This window comes from Chelon labrosus, assembly GCF_963514085.1.
Source record: "Chelon labrosus genome assembly, chromosome: 2".
Taxonomy (NCBI): domain Eukaryota; kingdom Metazoa; phylum Chordata; class Actinopteri; order Mugiliformes; family Mugilidae; genus Chelon; species Chelon labrosus.
In genome coordinates, this window is record NC_140338.1 from 13,295,650 (window position 1) to 13,312,786 (window position 17,137).

Below are 17,137 nucleotides of genomic sequence, written 5' to 3' on the forward strand. Positions count from 1 at the left end.
TGTGCATTACAAGGTTTATATGACACTGATCTCATGCATGTCTACTCTTCTCCGATCATTATTTATACTGTTAAGAACGATGGTACTGAAGAATAAAGATTGTTGGATACTTTTTCTTTTTCTGATCAATAAGAAACAGCAGCGTCAGCAGAGACTCGTCAACGCGTCCGACACCTTTTCACACGAAAGACGAGGGAATACTTAAGTCAATGAGAAATTTTAATTTGTGCTACACATTATAACAAATCACAAAACAGGAACATTTAAAAATACATATACTTCTCTATTTCCTGAATGTTTAGGTATTGATGACAGCTGTTTTTACACATAGCAAAATATTTTTTTTTTTTTGAGAAAAAAATACCTTCTAAATAGCTTTGTCATTTAGCAGATAGAGCAGCATACAATCATTACGCATCTTTTTTTTTTGTTGTTTTTGTTTTTCTAATAATGTGCAACAACAATCACTGAAATCTTGTGCCTGATTGCCAGCTAAAAAAAAAATAAAATAAAAAAAAAAATGTGGCCTGTGTGAGGACATTCGGGAAAAAAGCTAAAGGCAGGGTGAGACAGAGAACAGAGCGGGGGAGAAAGTGCTAGAGAATATCTAATTAAGGCAGCGTCTGTGACAGGAATTGCCAACAGCCTGCTGATGCCTCTGCAGAGACTGCTCAGTGAGGAGAGGGGGAGAGAGAAAAAAAGGTAAAAAGAATCAGAGGAAAGCAAAAGAGAGACGAGCCAAAAATAGAGAGGATGTCAAAAGTACCATACAGAATGAAAGAAAAAGACGAGCGCAGTTGAAATTTGTGGTCGTGTGTTGGTCCCGCCCTTCCCCTGATAAAACCGATACAAGTCTACTGATGCAACATAACTGTCACCGCTGTAGTGTCGCCGATCACGTGCCGTTAAAGCGCTATGTTAATCTAACATGGTGAAGCTGTCTAAAGGTTAAAATAACATAACAAAAAAAAAAAAAAATGTAGAAATATTTAAGGCTTTAAGGATTATTACAATAATGCTTTACTGTGCTAAGACAAACAAAAGCTGTACGCACAGGCTGTTCCACTCCTCCTTATACCACTACAGAAACGAGAAAAAATAATTAAAACAACAATCAGTTTGTCTACGTTAGGTTAGCTCCACTTCAATCAACTCCAAATAGTTGCCTCTCCTCTGCCCCCCCGACTCTGCCGTCCTGATCATCCCGAAATCTGACGAGCTTCACGCCGAAACCAAACTGAGCTCAAGTGAGGCGAAATTCCTGGATTTACTCACGTCTGTTCTCCGATGAAATATGCCTATTTTTTTTGTGCTTCGCGGAGAACGAAAGCAGAAAGGACGTCTCGCGTTCTGCTGATGGCCTTAATATCAACTTCTGTCTTTTCTCTGAGACGACCCCTTTGATTTCCCACTTTGTTTCTCCTCCAAGGAGCCTACGTACAATCATATTATTAACAGTCTCATCATCCTGGTCTGTGCATATACTCTCTACCTTTTTTTTTTTTTTTCTTTCCCGCACAAGTGTGTGAAAAACACACGGACAATATATCATCTCTAGTTATCACAGCTTCTTCTGTAAATGCAGGTCATTCAAAATCTCAGAAAACGCATTTCCCTGGCTTTAAAATCAGGCAGTGACTCTAATCAGAAGTGCAGGAGAGGTGAGTTCTTTGGCCTGAGAGTGACGATAAGTGGTGCATCTCATCCATCAACATGAGGAAAGGTTGTATCTGAGAGATTAGCCAACATTCACATAGTAAAAGTAGTGCTGAAATGATTTGAAAATACATAATAAGCCTCGAGTCCTTACTATTTATTCTGTGTTTTCAGTGAATAATGGATTACATTAAAAAAGACTTGAGGGTGCTAACGTCCTTAAAGGTTTACTTGCTTTTTGTGAATACGTTTTTCCTTTAGGTTTGACCAATTTTATGTGCTCCTTAGAATTTAATTCCCTTCTGAGAGACTGCCTGTACATTTTTTTTCTGGCCGTGCCGGCTACAGTCATATCAAGTGAGTATAAAAGGCGAAGCATTGAGGGGATGATCGAGAGAGGCTTGTCCGCCGGGTACCTGGTAAGAGGCCCTGGGATTTACTGCCTGGGGTCGTGGGTTTGTGATGTCATGGCAACAATGACGGGCTGCTGGGCAGGTGCAACTTGATGCTGAGGAGATTCAGAGCCGCTGTCGTCCTCCATCTTTGGCCGCTTGGCCTGGGGCTCGCCTTGTTGGCTGGCTAGAGTATCTGCGCTGGGCTGTCTGCTCACCAGCACTGGAGGGGAGCTGGAAGCCTGGGCGGCCAGGATCTGCAGAGGACTGCTCAGGCCTGGAGAAGAGGAAAAGCGACAAGAGAAAGTCAGCGACATTGAAAATCGTCTCGGAAACGTTTCTTGAGATGTGCTGTCAGATGAGGTTGAAAATCAACGATGCAGGTGACTAGTTGGACATCAGAGAAAGTAAGAAGAACAGGGGAGACTAAAGATTGATTAAAAATTTAGATAATGGTGCAAAAATGGTGCAAAAAGTGCACACAATATATAATAAATATGTAAAGATTGAGGCAAAAATCATATTATTTTCATGTGAGGTGAATGTTCTTGGCCGTTATTACTGGGAGAAAAAAAAAAAAAAAGATCTTACCACATGCATTAGCAAGGCCGGTTGCCGTGGCAACAACAGTAGTGGTGTGCTTGCCATTCTGGGTGACGGGACGGACAGGAAGTTGATGTAAACCTGGGGTCAGGTTACGTCCTTCCCCGCCATGCACCGCGCTGTCCACGGTCTGGATCACGCGCTCTCTATTATGCTGGGCTTCTGAGGGGGGAGAGTGTACGGGTCAGATCAACAGCCAACACGTTTATCAGAATATCTGGACTGGAATATTATCAATTATTCACGGTGTTAACTGAATTCCACTTAAAATAAATCTAAAAAGTCCTTACACACAAGATTAAGCATGCACAAAAAGTTTTCACTTCTGGCCCAGGCTCAATATGCAGTATATAATCATTTATCTAGAGGCAGAGACAAATGTGGTGTAGCTCTTCTGTCCTCGTAGAATAAGTAATAAAACAGATCTCACAGAAAACAAAGTATTCACTCTTGTGCATAATTTAGGTTTGTGCCAAATAAAAAGTGAAAGCCTAAATCAGGGGTACTCAAAGATTTAGGGACACACAGCCCACGATACTTTACAAAAATTGCCTCAATGTAATGCAGAAAAAGCAGGACTCTACCTGGAACTATGCGTCCAAACTAATCCACATCATTGATATTAAGCTGCCGACTGAATTAAAGACTTGCACGGCTGTACCTCTGAGATCACTGCTGCCCTCTATTCCTCCAGCAGTGGGGGCGCTGTACCCATTCGAAGGGTTGGAAGGCGGAGGGGCGCTGGTAACCACCCGCAACATGGTGAGAGAAGACTGAGGGGCGTTTTGGAGCAAGTGGATGGGCTGGAGGTGGCCGCCACCACCTGGAACTAAAGCGAGGGTTTTCCCCGTGCCCGAGGACAGGACTGTGGGGTGAGGCGGAGCAGCCATGATGACAGGCTGAGCACTGACTGGAGATCCTACACAGAGAGAGAGAGAGAGAGAGAGAGAGACAAACAATTTCACCTGTTTGATCGCGTACATCAAGTGTTCAAGTCTTCTTTTTTTATGTGCACCTTCATGCTCACCTGGGGCGCTCTGAGAATACCTATACTCGGGTACAGATGCCAGTTTGTTAGCCAGCTGTTCGTGGTGGTCGTGGGGGATAGGAGAGCCCTCTCTGCTCAGACACTCAGGAGTCTGTAGCCCGCTGGATGGAGGAGAAAGAAGTCCCTGGTGGGTCGGGGATGCGGGAGCACTCCTGAACGACAAAATAAATGGAAAGGAGAGAAAACAATTAATTCACCAACTCCCTTAAAGTCACGCGTGGACCTCTTCATTGCTACGACGGTCTGCTGAATCAGGTAACCTCAAAATCAGACTTACTTCGTCCTGTCCAAACAAATGATAGCCAGGAGTAGAAGCAGAGATAAGGGAGAAAGGGTTAACTGAGCCATTGTACGTGTGTGTGTGTGTGTTTGTGCAGCTGAAGGTCACAGGTGGGACCGACTGAACATCCCACCTTGAAGACAGAGGTCCAAACGGAGTCCTGAAGCAGGCCACCCCCCTTTGCCGTCTTTTCCTAAAGGCTTGCTCCACCAGCTTGGTCTCAGAGGCCGAATCCACGCGCCAGAAACTTCCTTTCCCGGGCTCATCCTGAGACCGTGCCACTTTCAGAAAGTAGCGGTTGAGAGACAGATTGTGTCTGATTGAGTTCTGGAGGAGGAAGGAAAAACGAATCACTGAGAGTTCTGTCACCGGACGATGAAATACCAACTTGAAAGAAAGAAAATATCACAGAACTGGAAGAAAATAAGGAGGGAAAACTTTCCCCGACACAATCTTTGATAAAATGTTCCACATGTGTAATCACACGCAGTAATCAGTTTACATATTAAGGGAGAGGACTCTACCTGCCAGCCCTTGTCTGCAGTGCGGTAGTAGGGGTAGTGTTTGGTGATGTGGGCGTAGATGCCACTGAGAGTGAGCTGTTTGTCTGGGGCCGAAGAGATGGCCTGGACTATCAGCTGTGCATAGGAATAAGGTGGCTTGGACTCATCCTGGAAAGACACAAAGAATAATTAACACAACCGACTCATTTCTAAGAGGCCATGAAGCTCGGGACAGCGTTACCGCTTCAGGGTCTTTACCTTGGGGCTGTCTCCACCAGCTGACTCCCCTCGCGGCTCACTTCCCCCACCTCTCTGCTCAGCAATACTTCGTCTCTGCTCAGAAACAGCCTTGGCAGCATATTCAGCTGCCAGCTGGAGGTCAGAGGTCACGTTGCGTCCATAGCGATACCCCGATGACCCTGCCCCTCTGGGACTGGCTGGACAGGAGTTAGGAACACTGGGGAAGAGAAGAAAGAGGCCGTGGTGAAGCCTTAAAGTGATGGTTCGAGGCTACTGCTTGAAGCAGCGCAGCTGTCTGAGGAAAAAGAACCGAAAAAAAAAGAAGATGAAATTTTCTCTTGCGCTAAAAGAATAAGCAATCCATGGTTCAAACATTGTTCAATTCATGTCGACCTGACCTACAAATATACATTTTTGCTATTAATATTAAAGTACGTTCCAACTTTTCATCACTAGTCTCTGCTTCCTCAGAAAACCAATGCAGCTGCTACCAAACTAACAATTAATCTAGATGGATCCCCACCTCATATGTTTGCACTAGCACACGTAAATACAAGTGAATAAAGCACATGCACATTTCGCAGAGAGGATGAAAATACAGTTGTTGTGTTTAAAACAAATGTGTATTTAAAACACACAACAATGAGGCAAAAATACTAAAAAAGTGTGTTAATTATTAACTCGATTTTATCTAATGTTGTTGAGAGACGGAACACAGGGAAAACCCAGTCACTTATTACACAACACACACACACACACACACACACACACACACCTGCTTCTGTTAGTAAAGTAAACACTGGTTTCTGGGAGAGTCAGTAAGCTTTGATTTGCCTCTCTGGCAACAGAGAGCCACAAACAGGGAGAGAGAGAGAGAGTATGTTTGTAGTTTCTGGCTGGGGAAACTAGGCTGCAGGATCTGTTTTGATAATGGCTCAGTAAGCTGCGTGCTGAAACGTCTAATGCTGCTCAGTAACATCTTAAGCATAAAAACATAATTAAAACTCCACAAAGGAAAACTTCATTAAAAGTAATATGCGCCTCAATGAAGCCGCAAGGGTCGCCTTTGCCTTCTCCCCTCCCAGACACACTCACAACCACCATTTCACCCTCTCTACATGTGCGCACAGGCCAGCAGTGCAAGTGTGCGCGCTGGCAGAGGAAGAAGAATGTTATTTTATACACTTCATTCAAGTTGCCAAACAGGAAAAGTGACTCTTACCGCCCTGAGAACAGACACTGTTGGTGTTTTAAGTGGAAGCACATGCTTATATGCAATACTCTTTCGCTGTGTGAGGGTACTGGTATGCAAGGTGGTACGACTATCTGCCCGAAAAAGGCCACGGTAAAAGCGGTGCAGAGATGTATGAGCAAGCGTCTTTATTCTGTTTCTGTGTGCGTCCACGTGCAGGAGAACAGGGCTCGGTGGGAGGGGTGAAGGGGCTCTGAAAAGGAAACCACGAATGGACGGAAAAATGGCCTACAGGCAAAACAATCTGCCCAGCAGCCAATCACGCACCTCGAAGCTGCAGCCATCCCATATAAGGCATGCACACACAAGCTGACATTGGTGGGGACGTACGACGCAGGGGCTGACGGCGACCACCAGAGGGCGCACGCGGCAGCACCAAACAGTTGCACATGCTGTGTACATTTATAGAGCAGTGATTTCCAAACTATCACAGCCACCTCATCCGAAATATAGCACCGCCTGATAAACACGTCTTCGGCTGGAACGGCTATCATCAGTACATTAACCTGGCGTGGCGTGCAGGCTTTTTATATACGACCACTGAGAAATGAGAAGGTAGAGAGCTCAAATATCCCGACAGACCCACAAGTATATTCCTCACATGACATTAAACACATGTTGGACACTTATAATGTTCTGCTTTGTTAACAGACTTCCAGACTGGGTGAATATCCATCATTTCCTGTTTTAAATTATTTATCTGAAGAGCCCTACAACAGATTATATGACTTTCTTTCACTGATGCCTACAAAGGTGTGAAGAGTAATATGCTAGTGTTTAATTCTGACATTACTGAAGGCTTATTTTCTTGTTTGTATTTTATTCTTTTTTACTTCACCGTCTTCTGATATGATGAACCGTCCTCTGTTTGGTTTCTTAATAATGATATTTATTGTGTACTTTAAAGTATTTCTGATTTATTTTCTTCTTTAAGCTGAGGGGAGTTTAGAGAGCATACGTCCACGCCTTCTTGCCCTCTCACGTCACATGCCGTGTTTCTGTTGTCTGATTAACTGTAGTTGCTTTAATTTATATTTTGCGCTGCAACAAGTTGCGTTACAGATAAATCAGACGTTTGTTTTTCCAAATAATCATCTGACTTGCATGTCAGAAAGTCCTTGAATTTCCTCATTGAGATTTTCTAATTCTCAAAGTCATCAGACTGCTTATCTTTTTGTGTATGACCCACAGCACTAATGTAAATAGAATCAACTCACTGTTCTGAGAAATAGAGACAAGTTGAAAATCTTCAAATTAGAGAAGATAAAATTAGGGGGTGATTTGCGGCTGCATTGCTTATTTAACCGCCAGCTCAATCAAAAGACATTAAGAACTGAAAGCACTGAGCATCTATGAAGTGTGTTCACGTTCATCAGTGACAACTGCGGGTTACCTGATGGTGCCTGTGGGCGAGGGCAGCGGAGATCCAAACGCCCTGATGTGCTCTTCATGCTGCTGCGCCGTGGGAATGCTGATTTTAAGAGGGGAGATGTGGGGCAGAAGAGGGCGAGGGGGAGGAGAGGGATGCTCCTTTTCTCTGTGCTGCTCGACCTCCAGGAGTGACATGAACTGGATCTTGATTACCGTACTGGGAAAGCGGAACATGCACCTAGAGAGCAGGGCGGCAGGGGGGGGGACAGGTGGAGGACGACAACGAGGCAGAAAACAGAAACATGGAGAAAGTGATTAGTTCATCTTCTATAATGATTATCAGCTAAGCATTAAAACTTGTTATTGTATAGTAATTTGCTCGGTGGTTGTCACAGAAATGTAGAAATTTATAATCTATAACTCTGAAGTTCACAGGGCTCAGGAAAACTAAAATATTAACATTCACAGTATCATGACAGCTGGGCACACTCCCTTTGCTGAGTAAGATGGAGTGATACAACTGAAACAGAGAGAACTGGTGCTAAATGCATCTTGCGGAGAGACTGTGGCTGTCAAGGGACAAGACATTAAAACTCAGTACTGTAATATGTTTTAACAGTGTGTGACAGAGCGTTGATAAAGAAATTGAAACGTATACAGTGACGACACTTCCTGCAAACCTATAGGGGTTTGTTTATAATGTAAACAATGTCTTACTGACTAGCGTAGTCAAACCCCTCAAGCACGCATTTCCTTTTCTTTTCTGCTTCTTTCAGCAGGTCTGGACAACTGCCTCAATAAAGACAAGGCTCAGTCAAAGGGGCCAAGTTAGTTCACGCCAAAACAAACCCTTTGAAAGTAATTATGTGTGTGAAGGGTCTGGTAAACATTCTACAACAGAAACGGAACAACTGATGTAAACGCTTTTCATTTTTCCCAGGATTGAGTGCTCACTGTAGACCTTCTAATCTTGGTGACATCCACAACCCCATCTACCCGACTATAAAGATTACGTGTTTGAGCAAGAAAGTGAAGCCCAGCTAATTCCAGGGCTGTCGAGCTGTAGACCTCCCTGTGGAGAGGCACTGAAGAGAATATTCACACAGGATCGCAAATGTGTTATAGGCTGTTCCAGACACCGGTTTATAATAAAAATATACAAGCTGCCATCTATCTATTCGCTTTACATTTTCTCCTGAAAACCCACAGCTGTCCCTCCAGCACTGGATCCATGAGCACAATATTCACAGCTGTTTCTGTCTGGAGCAGGCCATCCTTCCACAAAACAAGTGTCCATGTCAGAAGAGCGCGAGTGGGGGAGGAAAGAGGCCTGCGTTAAGTCTGCAGGAGCTACAGGGTGCCGTAACGGACGTGGAAAAGACTGCGCTTCTTCCCTTCGACAGCCTCGATTAAAAGCTAGAGCAGCGGAGAGAAACACACTGCTGAAACATCACATGACATTTAAACTAATGTTTGCTCGAGCAAAGACCAGAGTATCTGAGACAATGTGGAAGAGGGTTTAGTGGTCTGACCGGACCAACAGTAAGCCTCTTTGTTATCATAACGAGACTAGAAACACATTATGCTGCAACATGGTGGTGGTAGCATTACAGTTTACAGACATGTCACTGCTGCGTGCCAATTTAAGGCTGAAGAGGGAAAACATGCAGGCAGCATAATTTAAAACTATAAAGAAACTCAAAACCTGTGAGAGCACTGTAATACAGAAAAAAAAGATGTATTATACAGAAAAGGGTAGGAGACAAGTTTACAAAAGAACCAGTTCAGGCTTCTATCCAAACTTAGAATTTTAGGATAAACCTGAAATTCAACCCCCGAGGTCCACGAGACATTTGACAGAGTTCAAGCAGTTTGGCAAAGAAACGTGTGAGAAATTGGCAGCCTTCAGCTGAATCAATATATGACAGAAACTAGAGGTGTAACATTTAGTTAATAATAAAAATAATGTTTGGTTGACTAAAGGAAAATGTATCTGCTGTATATATTCTTATATACTGATAAGAATTAAATATTTTTAAGGGAAATGACAAACATTCGCAGGTTTTAACTTCTCAAGTCAAGGGATTTAGAGCTTTTATTGTCTTAATATATTTTAGTGCTGGTCTAGTAAAAACTGCATTTAAGACTCCACACAGGGTTTTGAGAAACCGTGATGGGTTTTCTTCATCGTTTATAAATTATTGCGTCAATGTTACTACCCTAGATTAAAGCACAAGTACGCAAAAAAAAATAAATAAATACAATAGTCTGTTTCTCACTCAATTAAGATAAAGCCTCTGGGCACAAAACAACACAAGCGGACATGGCTGTGGTGGATATGGCCTTGATTTGTAGCCTTGTGTTTACTCCATGTGCGCCTGCAACGAGGATGTCATTCCAGACTGCACTTCCTGTTTAATTCAGACACGCCCCCAAACAGTGCTGACAGCCAATCAGGGACGACACGGTCACCCCCCTCCACACAAACACACACACACCTCCCCCCCCCCCTTCCCCTCTCCTCTCCACCCTGTGATTGACACATACACTCAAAGTCAAAGTTTTTACCACTGCTACTGTAGAACACAAACCAGTTAAGTAGTAAAATACTTAAAAAAAAAAGTCAAGGCAACAGCCGTAAAAATAAAACTTTAATTAAACGCCAGATATTTCTCTTGATGTAACAAAAAAAACCCAAACTTACTTTAAGTTTCGATTTAAAGCAAACATAACCTCTTCCCGCAAGACTCGTGAGATAAACGGCTGCGGGGTACGTTTGTTTACATTAATGTTTACGTGACGGTGACACGTTGGCTAACACAAGCCTCACAAGCTAGCTAATACCGTTGCTAACATAATCACCCTGAAAACTAGTAGTGACACACGAGTTTGAATAGTAGCCACGACACATTCATGTAGGGGGGGGAAAGTGTGTTCAAACTTAGATTGTTTTAATGAGACGGTTTTACAACAACAACACTACACGACTCTGTAAGAAGCATCAGCCAACGGCTACTTTTTAACGTTTGCTAACTAGCTAGCCTTAAGACTTGTCAGTAGGCCAACTGAAAGCGAAGCTAACGGCTGCTAACGGCTAAAACTAGTCAGGCTGATTGAGAGAGTTGGGGGGGAAGGGGGGGGGGCACACAGAAGCGGTGTCTTTTTCAATAACATTTTTTTTTTAACTCAGGTTGTGAATAAGTGGAGACATGTCGGCTTATTGTGTAACAATTGTGCCAGTTTAAACCGATGTCACCATTTACTCAATCCGCCCTGATCAGGGGGGTGTCATGACAAACTTTGTATCCTCATCAGAATCTGTGCTCCTGTTGGCCCTTTCAATGTGGTGGTCGTTTTGACAGCAAGATTTAAAAACGCTCTCTCCGTTTAAGTGTTCAGAGTGCTGAATTAAGTTTAAAAAATGCCTCACATCCGCTCACACAGTTAGCAAACACATATGTAAAGGTGCTGTTTTACTTGTTTGGTTTTGGTGTCCATTGGAGGGGAACAGGCTTTTATAGGGGAAACTAAATATATCATAGCATCTACTCTCAGCCTGTGCGTTCATCTAAAGGTTTATTCATAAAATTAAGTTAAGTTTGGGACGCCCTGCAACCCATCACTGACACATCGAGCCGGGCGGTAGCGGCTATGCTAGGTGTCTGCACTCACTCTCTGGGCAGCGGCAGCGCTGGCGCCCCTCTGCGCTGGAACACCCCGTCAACGAACACGCCGTTCTTGCCCAGGCACCGGAGGGAGAAACCAGTCGCGTCGTCGTAGGTGATCTGCAGGTGTCGCCGTGAAATAAAGCTCGAGTGACCCATGTTGATGTCCACGGAGCCGTGAGACGAGTTCCGGCCTATGGTGACCGTCCTCTGGCGCATGACAAACTCAAAGTCCCGGCCCTCGAGCCTGGCCAGGGCCTGCGGAGGAGGAGAACCGAGCCGCACAGGAAAAATCCCGGCATCGTTGCGAGCGTCTAACATCGGAGGACCCAAGAGGGCGAACGAGGGCTGACGATAAGCATGCGAGGTCACCGCGACGCGCACGGGGCTGCACGGCGCCGACTGTAAAGCGAGCAGGGCTCGTGCTCCGGTGTCGTCCCGGTAGTCTGCCATCTTCTTTCGGAGGGTCAAAACACACTCACAAGCACACACACTTTACTTCTCGCACACACAGGGCTGCAACGTGAGAGTTTTCGGCCAGAACACTTGTTCGCTCCGTGGCTGACGGAACAACATGGAGTCTGGGTCGGTGCAAGACCGGGAACGGAGTCTGCAGGAACCGGACTGGTGTTGCGTTCAGGGGCCGCCCGTAACCGGCTGTTACAGACAGAGAATCTGAATCCAGCAAATGAACAGCTGCAGCAACAAAACGTGATTCTGTCTAAGCGATGAATGAACTCTCACAGAAAAAATCACCTTTGTATTTCTTTATCTTTATTCCCAAAGTTTCCAATTTAAAAAAAATAATAATAATATATATATATCACCATTTAAACATACAAATAACTGAGCGTTCTTTACAGAAGCCAGAAAATTATATTTTTTATTATATTGTATTAAAAACACTGAAAACGAAAATGAAATCAGTTACTGTACGGGTATGTTGTCTCTAAAACAGTGCATAAAAGAAACGTGAATAAGTTTAATAATTAACAGATCTGAAACTATCCATGCCAGATAATAAAGCTGACAGCAGATGGAACTGGACTAAATATTAATCTTATACTAAACCAGCCACTAACTTTACTGCTGCCATCAGCTTCGCATGGTCAGCACCTTCCCTTCCATGAACGCCACATCCAGCCCCTTCCATTGATAGGCTACAGTCCATGTGTCGTCACATCAGGAAACCGTAGTTAGATTAGTATAATGAGATTTAAGATCAATATTATTCCCAGCCGATCATTTCATTTTGTCCTTTACTTGCATGTCTGTCCTGGATTGCATGGTCTGCATGAGCTGAAGTCGGTGCACAATTCTTTCTGCACCTGCGTCGGCCTATCTGTATATCTCCATGTAAACAGACACATTGCTCAAGTTACAGCCTTTAAAACGTGTCACTTTGGATCAGTCTCACATTATGTTGCATTCTGTGCTACAGTTCGGGCAGTTTAACAAGATAGAGGAGCACAGTGCATCCATTTGACACGTGTAATGCCCAGACTTCAACTACATTCTGCAGCCTGTAAATGGAGGCATTTTCAGAATTTTTTTTTTTTTTTTTTTTTTTGTCTCTACCTTCTGTTTATAAACATGGAAAGAACAAGATGGTTGAAAAACCCGGATAATGGATCCAGCGGAAGGAGCACATCCGCGATTATTGAAACAAAACCTGAAAACACAACGTCCACACGAGAGCGCTGTGACAGAATAAAACACTTCTGCAAACACGTTCACAACACATTTCACCATCTTATACTCAAAAATGAGGAACTGTGCACAAAACATCAAATAACACGAGTCTGAACTGCTGAACTCTGAGCAATGTTGTTGTTTCTTAGTCAACACGTTGCACTGCGGTTAGTAAAAAAAAAAAAAAGATATCTTTTTGCATCTATGCACTGATTTTTCTTGGTGTTTCTCATTGTTATTACAAACGTGAAATTAGTTTTCCTACATACTACATAAATTATGCAACATCTGAGTTGTACATACATGTAAATACTACCACTAAAATACCCTTCACTTCAAGATAGGAAACGTATTTCTGCACACTTCAACGACCTGCCCTCTGGAAGCCACAAAATACCTGCACACTTTTGATATTTGTGTTTTGAATTGATCACATCCATGTTTATTTGATATACTGTAAGCTTTTAATATAAAATATATAATCGCTGTGTGGATCGTTTTTGTGGAAGGAATTGGTTTGAGGTGGATAGTTTTGAAAGCTGCATGTTTCATTTTGCAAGAGGTTTGTGGAGTTTTGACAAACTGGTCTTTTCAGTTTGTGTTTTAAAAATTTGAAAAACAGAGCCACAGTTTCTGGAAATGTGATTAAAAGGTTTGGGGGGAAAAACTGCAATGCACTGCACCCACCTTATGATCAACCTGCTGCAGCGACCCAACAGTATACTGAAAGGTGACCTCAGGCCATGGTCTGAAGTCTGACTGATGAAGAAATGGCCGTCATATTTTAAAAGCTTCCTCGTAAGTATCAGTATTAGTCCTGTATTGCCTTTGTACAGCCATATTTTAATCATTTTTATCATAAGGATGACAACACACAGAGGAAGAATCAACACATTCTTTATTTAAAAATTCTGATTTTAGAAATCTTCCTCTGGACAATCAGCTGTGGTTGAAGTGGTACAGAGGCATGGCATGACATGGTGTGTTTAGACCTCATAAACAGGTTTCTTTACATCACAACTGAAATGAGAATCTTTCCTCCTGTTTTTTTTTCGGAGAATTAAGGGCGTGGCTCCAGCTTTAGTTTGATAGGTCGTTTTGGCATTAGTAGACCCTCGACGCCCATCTCCAGTGGGATCTGGTGAGAACAACAAGAAGTGTGAACAAAGTCAACGGTACAGTACAGAACACCAAACTGTGGGTTCTTCCAAATCTGCAAATAATTCAAAGTAGTTAGGATCCACATTCTAACAACACATAGCTTATTCACTTTGACTTTTCTTGCTTTGTCAAGTAAAAGGATTTGATCTATGAACTAACAAACATAAGCCACAGGTCACGGTTATTTAACCTTCAATAAAGCTGCTGAACTAGTTGTGACTAATGTCTGAACATGTTTTGTGGTGTAAACATGGATCGCTGTGGTCTCACCTCGGTCTCCTTACACACAGAGAAGCTGTATCTCTGGAGGATCTCCACCACTGCAAGTTTCATCATCACCAGAGCAAATCGCATCCCAATGCAGTTCCTTGGCCCGGCCCCAAAAGGCATGTACGTGTATGGATCGACAGACTCCTTGTTTGCCTTGCTAAACCTGAGAGTACACCCACCCAATGTATTAAAACCTGTTAGTTTTTTCTATTTATTGTCTATTCTGGTAAATATATAAATCCTTGCTGTACCTCTCAGGTTTGAATTTCTCCGGTTCAGGCCACACATCAGGGTCCCGGTGCAAGGGCCACGTGGGGATCAAGACAACAGTACCTTTTGGAATCAATACGCCGTTTATCTCCACGGTCATCTTGGCCATGCGCTCCAGACGTGGGGAAATGGGGTACAACCGGAGATTCTCGTTGACGACGGCGTCTAGATACTCCATCTGCATTAGCGTCTGATAGTCGACGGGACCCTGCATGAAAACATAGGCATGAGGCCAGAGATGATTCACTAATGGAATGACCAAATTTGACAAATAAAGTAAAAACAACTTATCACTATCTCATAATGCCTCACGGTACCACAACAGGATTGAGATTTCTGCTCCACTGATCAATAATTGCCCATTTCACCTTACACTTTTCATGTCCTTCTTTGGTGAAGTATTAGTCTTGTATGAAATGTTGAAAGTGTGTTGTACAGCTCCTCCACTTAAAAGTGGCCAAAGACCAACAAAGGCAGCTTTAAATCTTTGTCTTTGAGACCTCTTACTTAAAACTTACCTTGTTAGGGAAGGTGGTGTCAATCTCCTCCTGCAGCTTTTTCATGACCTCAGGGTTTGTTGCCAAATTGTAAGACAAGAAGGAGAGAGAGGAGCTGCTAGTTTCATAGCCAGCAAGGATGAAAATCATTGCTTGAGAAAGGATCTCATGATCACTCAACCCTGGGGAGATATGGAGGATATGCAGCCTTTAGAATAATTTTCAATTGTGTTGCCATGAATGTGAGCATGAACTGTGTATATCACCTTTTTCCCCCACCCCACTGGAGTCATTGTTTTTCTGAGAGTCCATCATCAGCTGGAGGAAGTCCACACGACTCTGAGAGTTCACACGTAAGTGAGAACAGCTCTGATTATGTTTCTCAACCTGCTGATACGAACACGTGAACATAGACAGACTCACAGACAGTCATACCTTTTGCTTGCTGTTCTCACGATTATACTTGATCTTCTCCAGTGCAGCGTAAAAAAAGTCTGTCACGGATTTTGGGAAAAAGGAGTACTCCATTTTTTCTAATATTACACCCATGAAGGGGAAGAAGGCTGAAATTAAACAGACAGCAGCACATTTATCAAGGTCACAGGAAACTACAGATTCTCAGGAAGTAACATTTTTTCTTGTATATGAACTGCATTTGACAAAGGTTAAACAAATAGTTTACCAACGATGAGGAAGATAGGATTTAAGAAGTCAAAGCTCAGCATCTTATTGATGTTAGTCACAAAAGGATCTGAAGGGTTATTGAGTGAGTCGATGTCCACACTGAAAGCTGTGCTGGCTACTACGTCCATACTGTAGGATCCAAAGTACCTATAAAGAGCATATAAATACATCCAAAAGACACATCACTCTTCCAGTCTTAAAACGAGCTTCTCTTGAAGAACTTCAATCAATTTAATTTGTTGGTGCATGAAATGTTCTTACTCTTTCATCTCTAATGGTTCATCCTTGTCTGCCTGCATTTTCATGCTTTTGATGAGGTTAGCAGAATGCTGCTTCATTATGACAAACATCTGAAACACACACAAAGGCAAAGACCTAATGCAAAATACTACAATGTTTCTGGAGTGCTTATTTTTTTCTGTTTTGTTCTTTTGGAAAATGACCCAAAAAGAGGTTCCAACTCAATTTTAGGAAAACACAATATAACAAAAGTGACAAATAAAGACAATGAGCCAATATGATGCACGGTTATGTGTAGACCTCCAAAAATCCTCTTGTAATAGTCAGGGAGATCATGAAGGCTCTGAAACAGCTTCATTTTTAAAAGCAGAACGAGCTGAGAAACACTGCTCTCTGAATCCTATTTTGAGTTACAGCACAGAGCTTGGCTGAAAAAGGTTTTGTTTAACATGCAGGAAAAGCCACGGCAGGAGAGGGATGTACCTCTTTCAGCCTGCCCGAGGTGAAGTACGGCGAGAGGACGCCGCGGATCTTCCTCCACTGATCATCCTCTGCTATAAACACGGCGTCATACAGTGGACCATTGAGACGGAAATTCTGAAACACCAATAAAAAAAAAAGAAACGCCAGCAATGAGGACAAAAGTTTAACTGAAAACCAACAATCATAATGAGAGGCTGAACTACATAGGGAGCTTGCATACTCTGCGATTGGTGAAGAGAGAGTAACACTCCTTTATCAGAACCGATTTTATCATGCCAGGATCTGTGATACACAGCACGGGCTGACGGCCATCATAAATGCTAAATGTGAGGAGAATGTAACACACACATACAACATTAATGAATAAGAGAAACTTTCATACAACTCCATCCTTTTTAAACAAGTATACAACACTACAATACTATAACACATACAATACAACAGGTGAACTTACCCCCATGTTTTCCCATATTTCTTGTGGCAGTCTTCATCAAAGTTGGTGAATACAAGAATGTCCAGATGATGAATGAAGCACCGTTTCTGCATCACATTTTAGCATTTGTAAGGGTAGAGATATTGGTGGAATATAAAATACAATTACATTTAATTTAATTACATACAATTATCTCTCGTCGCTCAATGCAAGTCAAGCTTTCAATCTCAACTTTTATCTGCTGCTGTACAACCCCATTGCATGAGTAAAGGAAGTGGGCGGGTGAATTATTGACAAAGAGAGGCTGGACAGCATTTTATTAGCTGTTTTACCTGTGAGTCTGCAGTCCCTTGGCCTAAATTATTATATTGCTTGTGCTAAGAAAAACAAACAAACA

At 42.9% G+C, this 17,137-nt stretch overlaps 2 protein-coding genes across 2 annotated transcripts; both read right to left on the reverse strand.

Annotated features, from left to right (window-relative positions):
- Nucleotides 1–206: 206 nt before the first annotated feature.
- On the reverse strand, nt 207–11,578 carry foxk1 (forkhead box K1). Its single transcript, XM_084567667.1, has 9 exons — nt 11,018–11,578; nt 7,368–7,583; nt 4,741–4,939; nt 4,504–4,650; nt 4,113–4,306; nt 3,679–3,851; nt 3,313–3,570; nt 2,640–2,813; nt 207–2,325 (listed from the first exon to the last, which is right to left on the reverse strand). The coding sequence occupies exons 1-9, from the start codon at nt 11,461–11,463 to the stop codon at nt 2,093–2,095; spliced, it is 2,040 nt and encodes a 679-aa protein (XP_084423793.1). The 5' UTR covers nt 11,464–11,578; the 3' UTR covers nt 207–2,092.
- Nucleotides 11,579–13,717: 2,139 nt separating this feature from the next.
- LOC311508092 (cytochrome P450 3A40-like) lies at nt 13,718–16,853 on the reverse strand (the record flags this gene model as incomplete). Its single annotated transcript, XM_084572731.1, has 11 exons — nt 13,718–13,840; nt 14,134–14,296; nt 14,385–14,611; nt 14,922–15,082; nt 15,167–15,239; nt 15,336–15,463; nt 15,583–15,731; nt 15,846–15,934; nt 16,308–16,421; nt 16,528–16,627; nt 16,762–16,853. 11 exons carry the CDS (start codon nt 16,851–16,853, stop codon nt 13,763–13,765), a joined length of 1,374 nt encoding a protein of 457 aa, XP_084428857.1. The 3' UTR covers nt 13,718–13,762.
- Between the last annotated feature and the right edge of the window lie 284 nt (nt 16,854–17,137).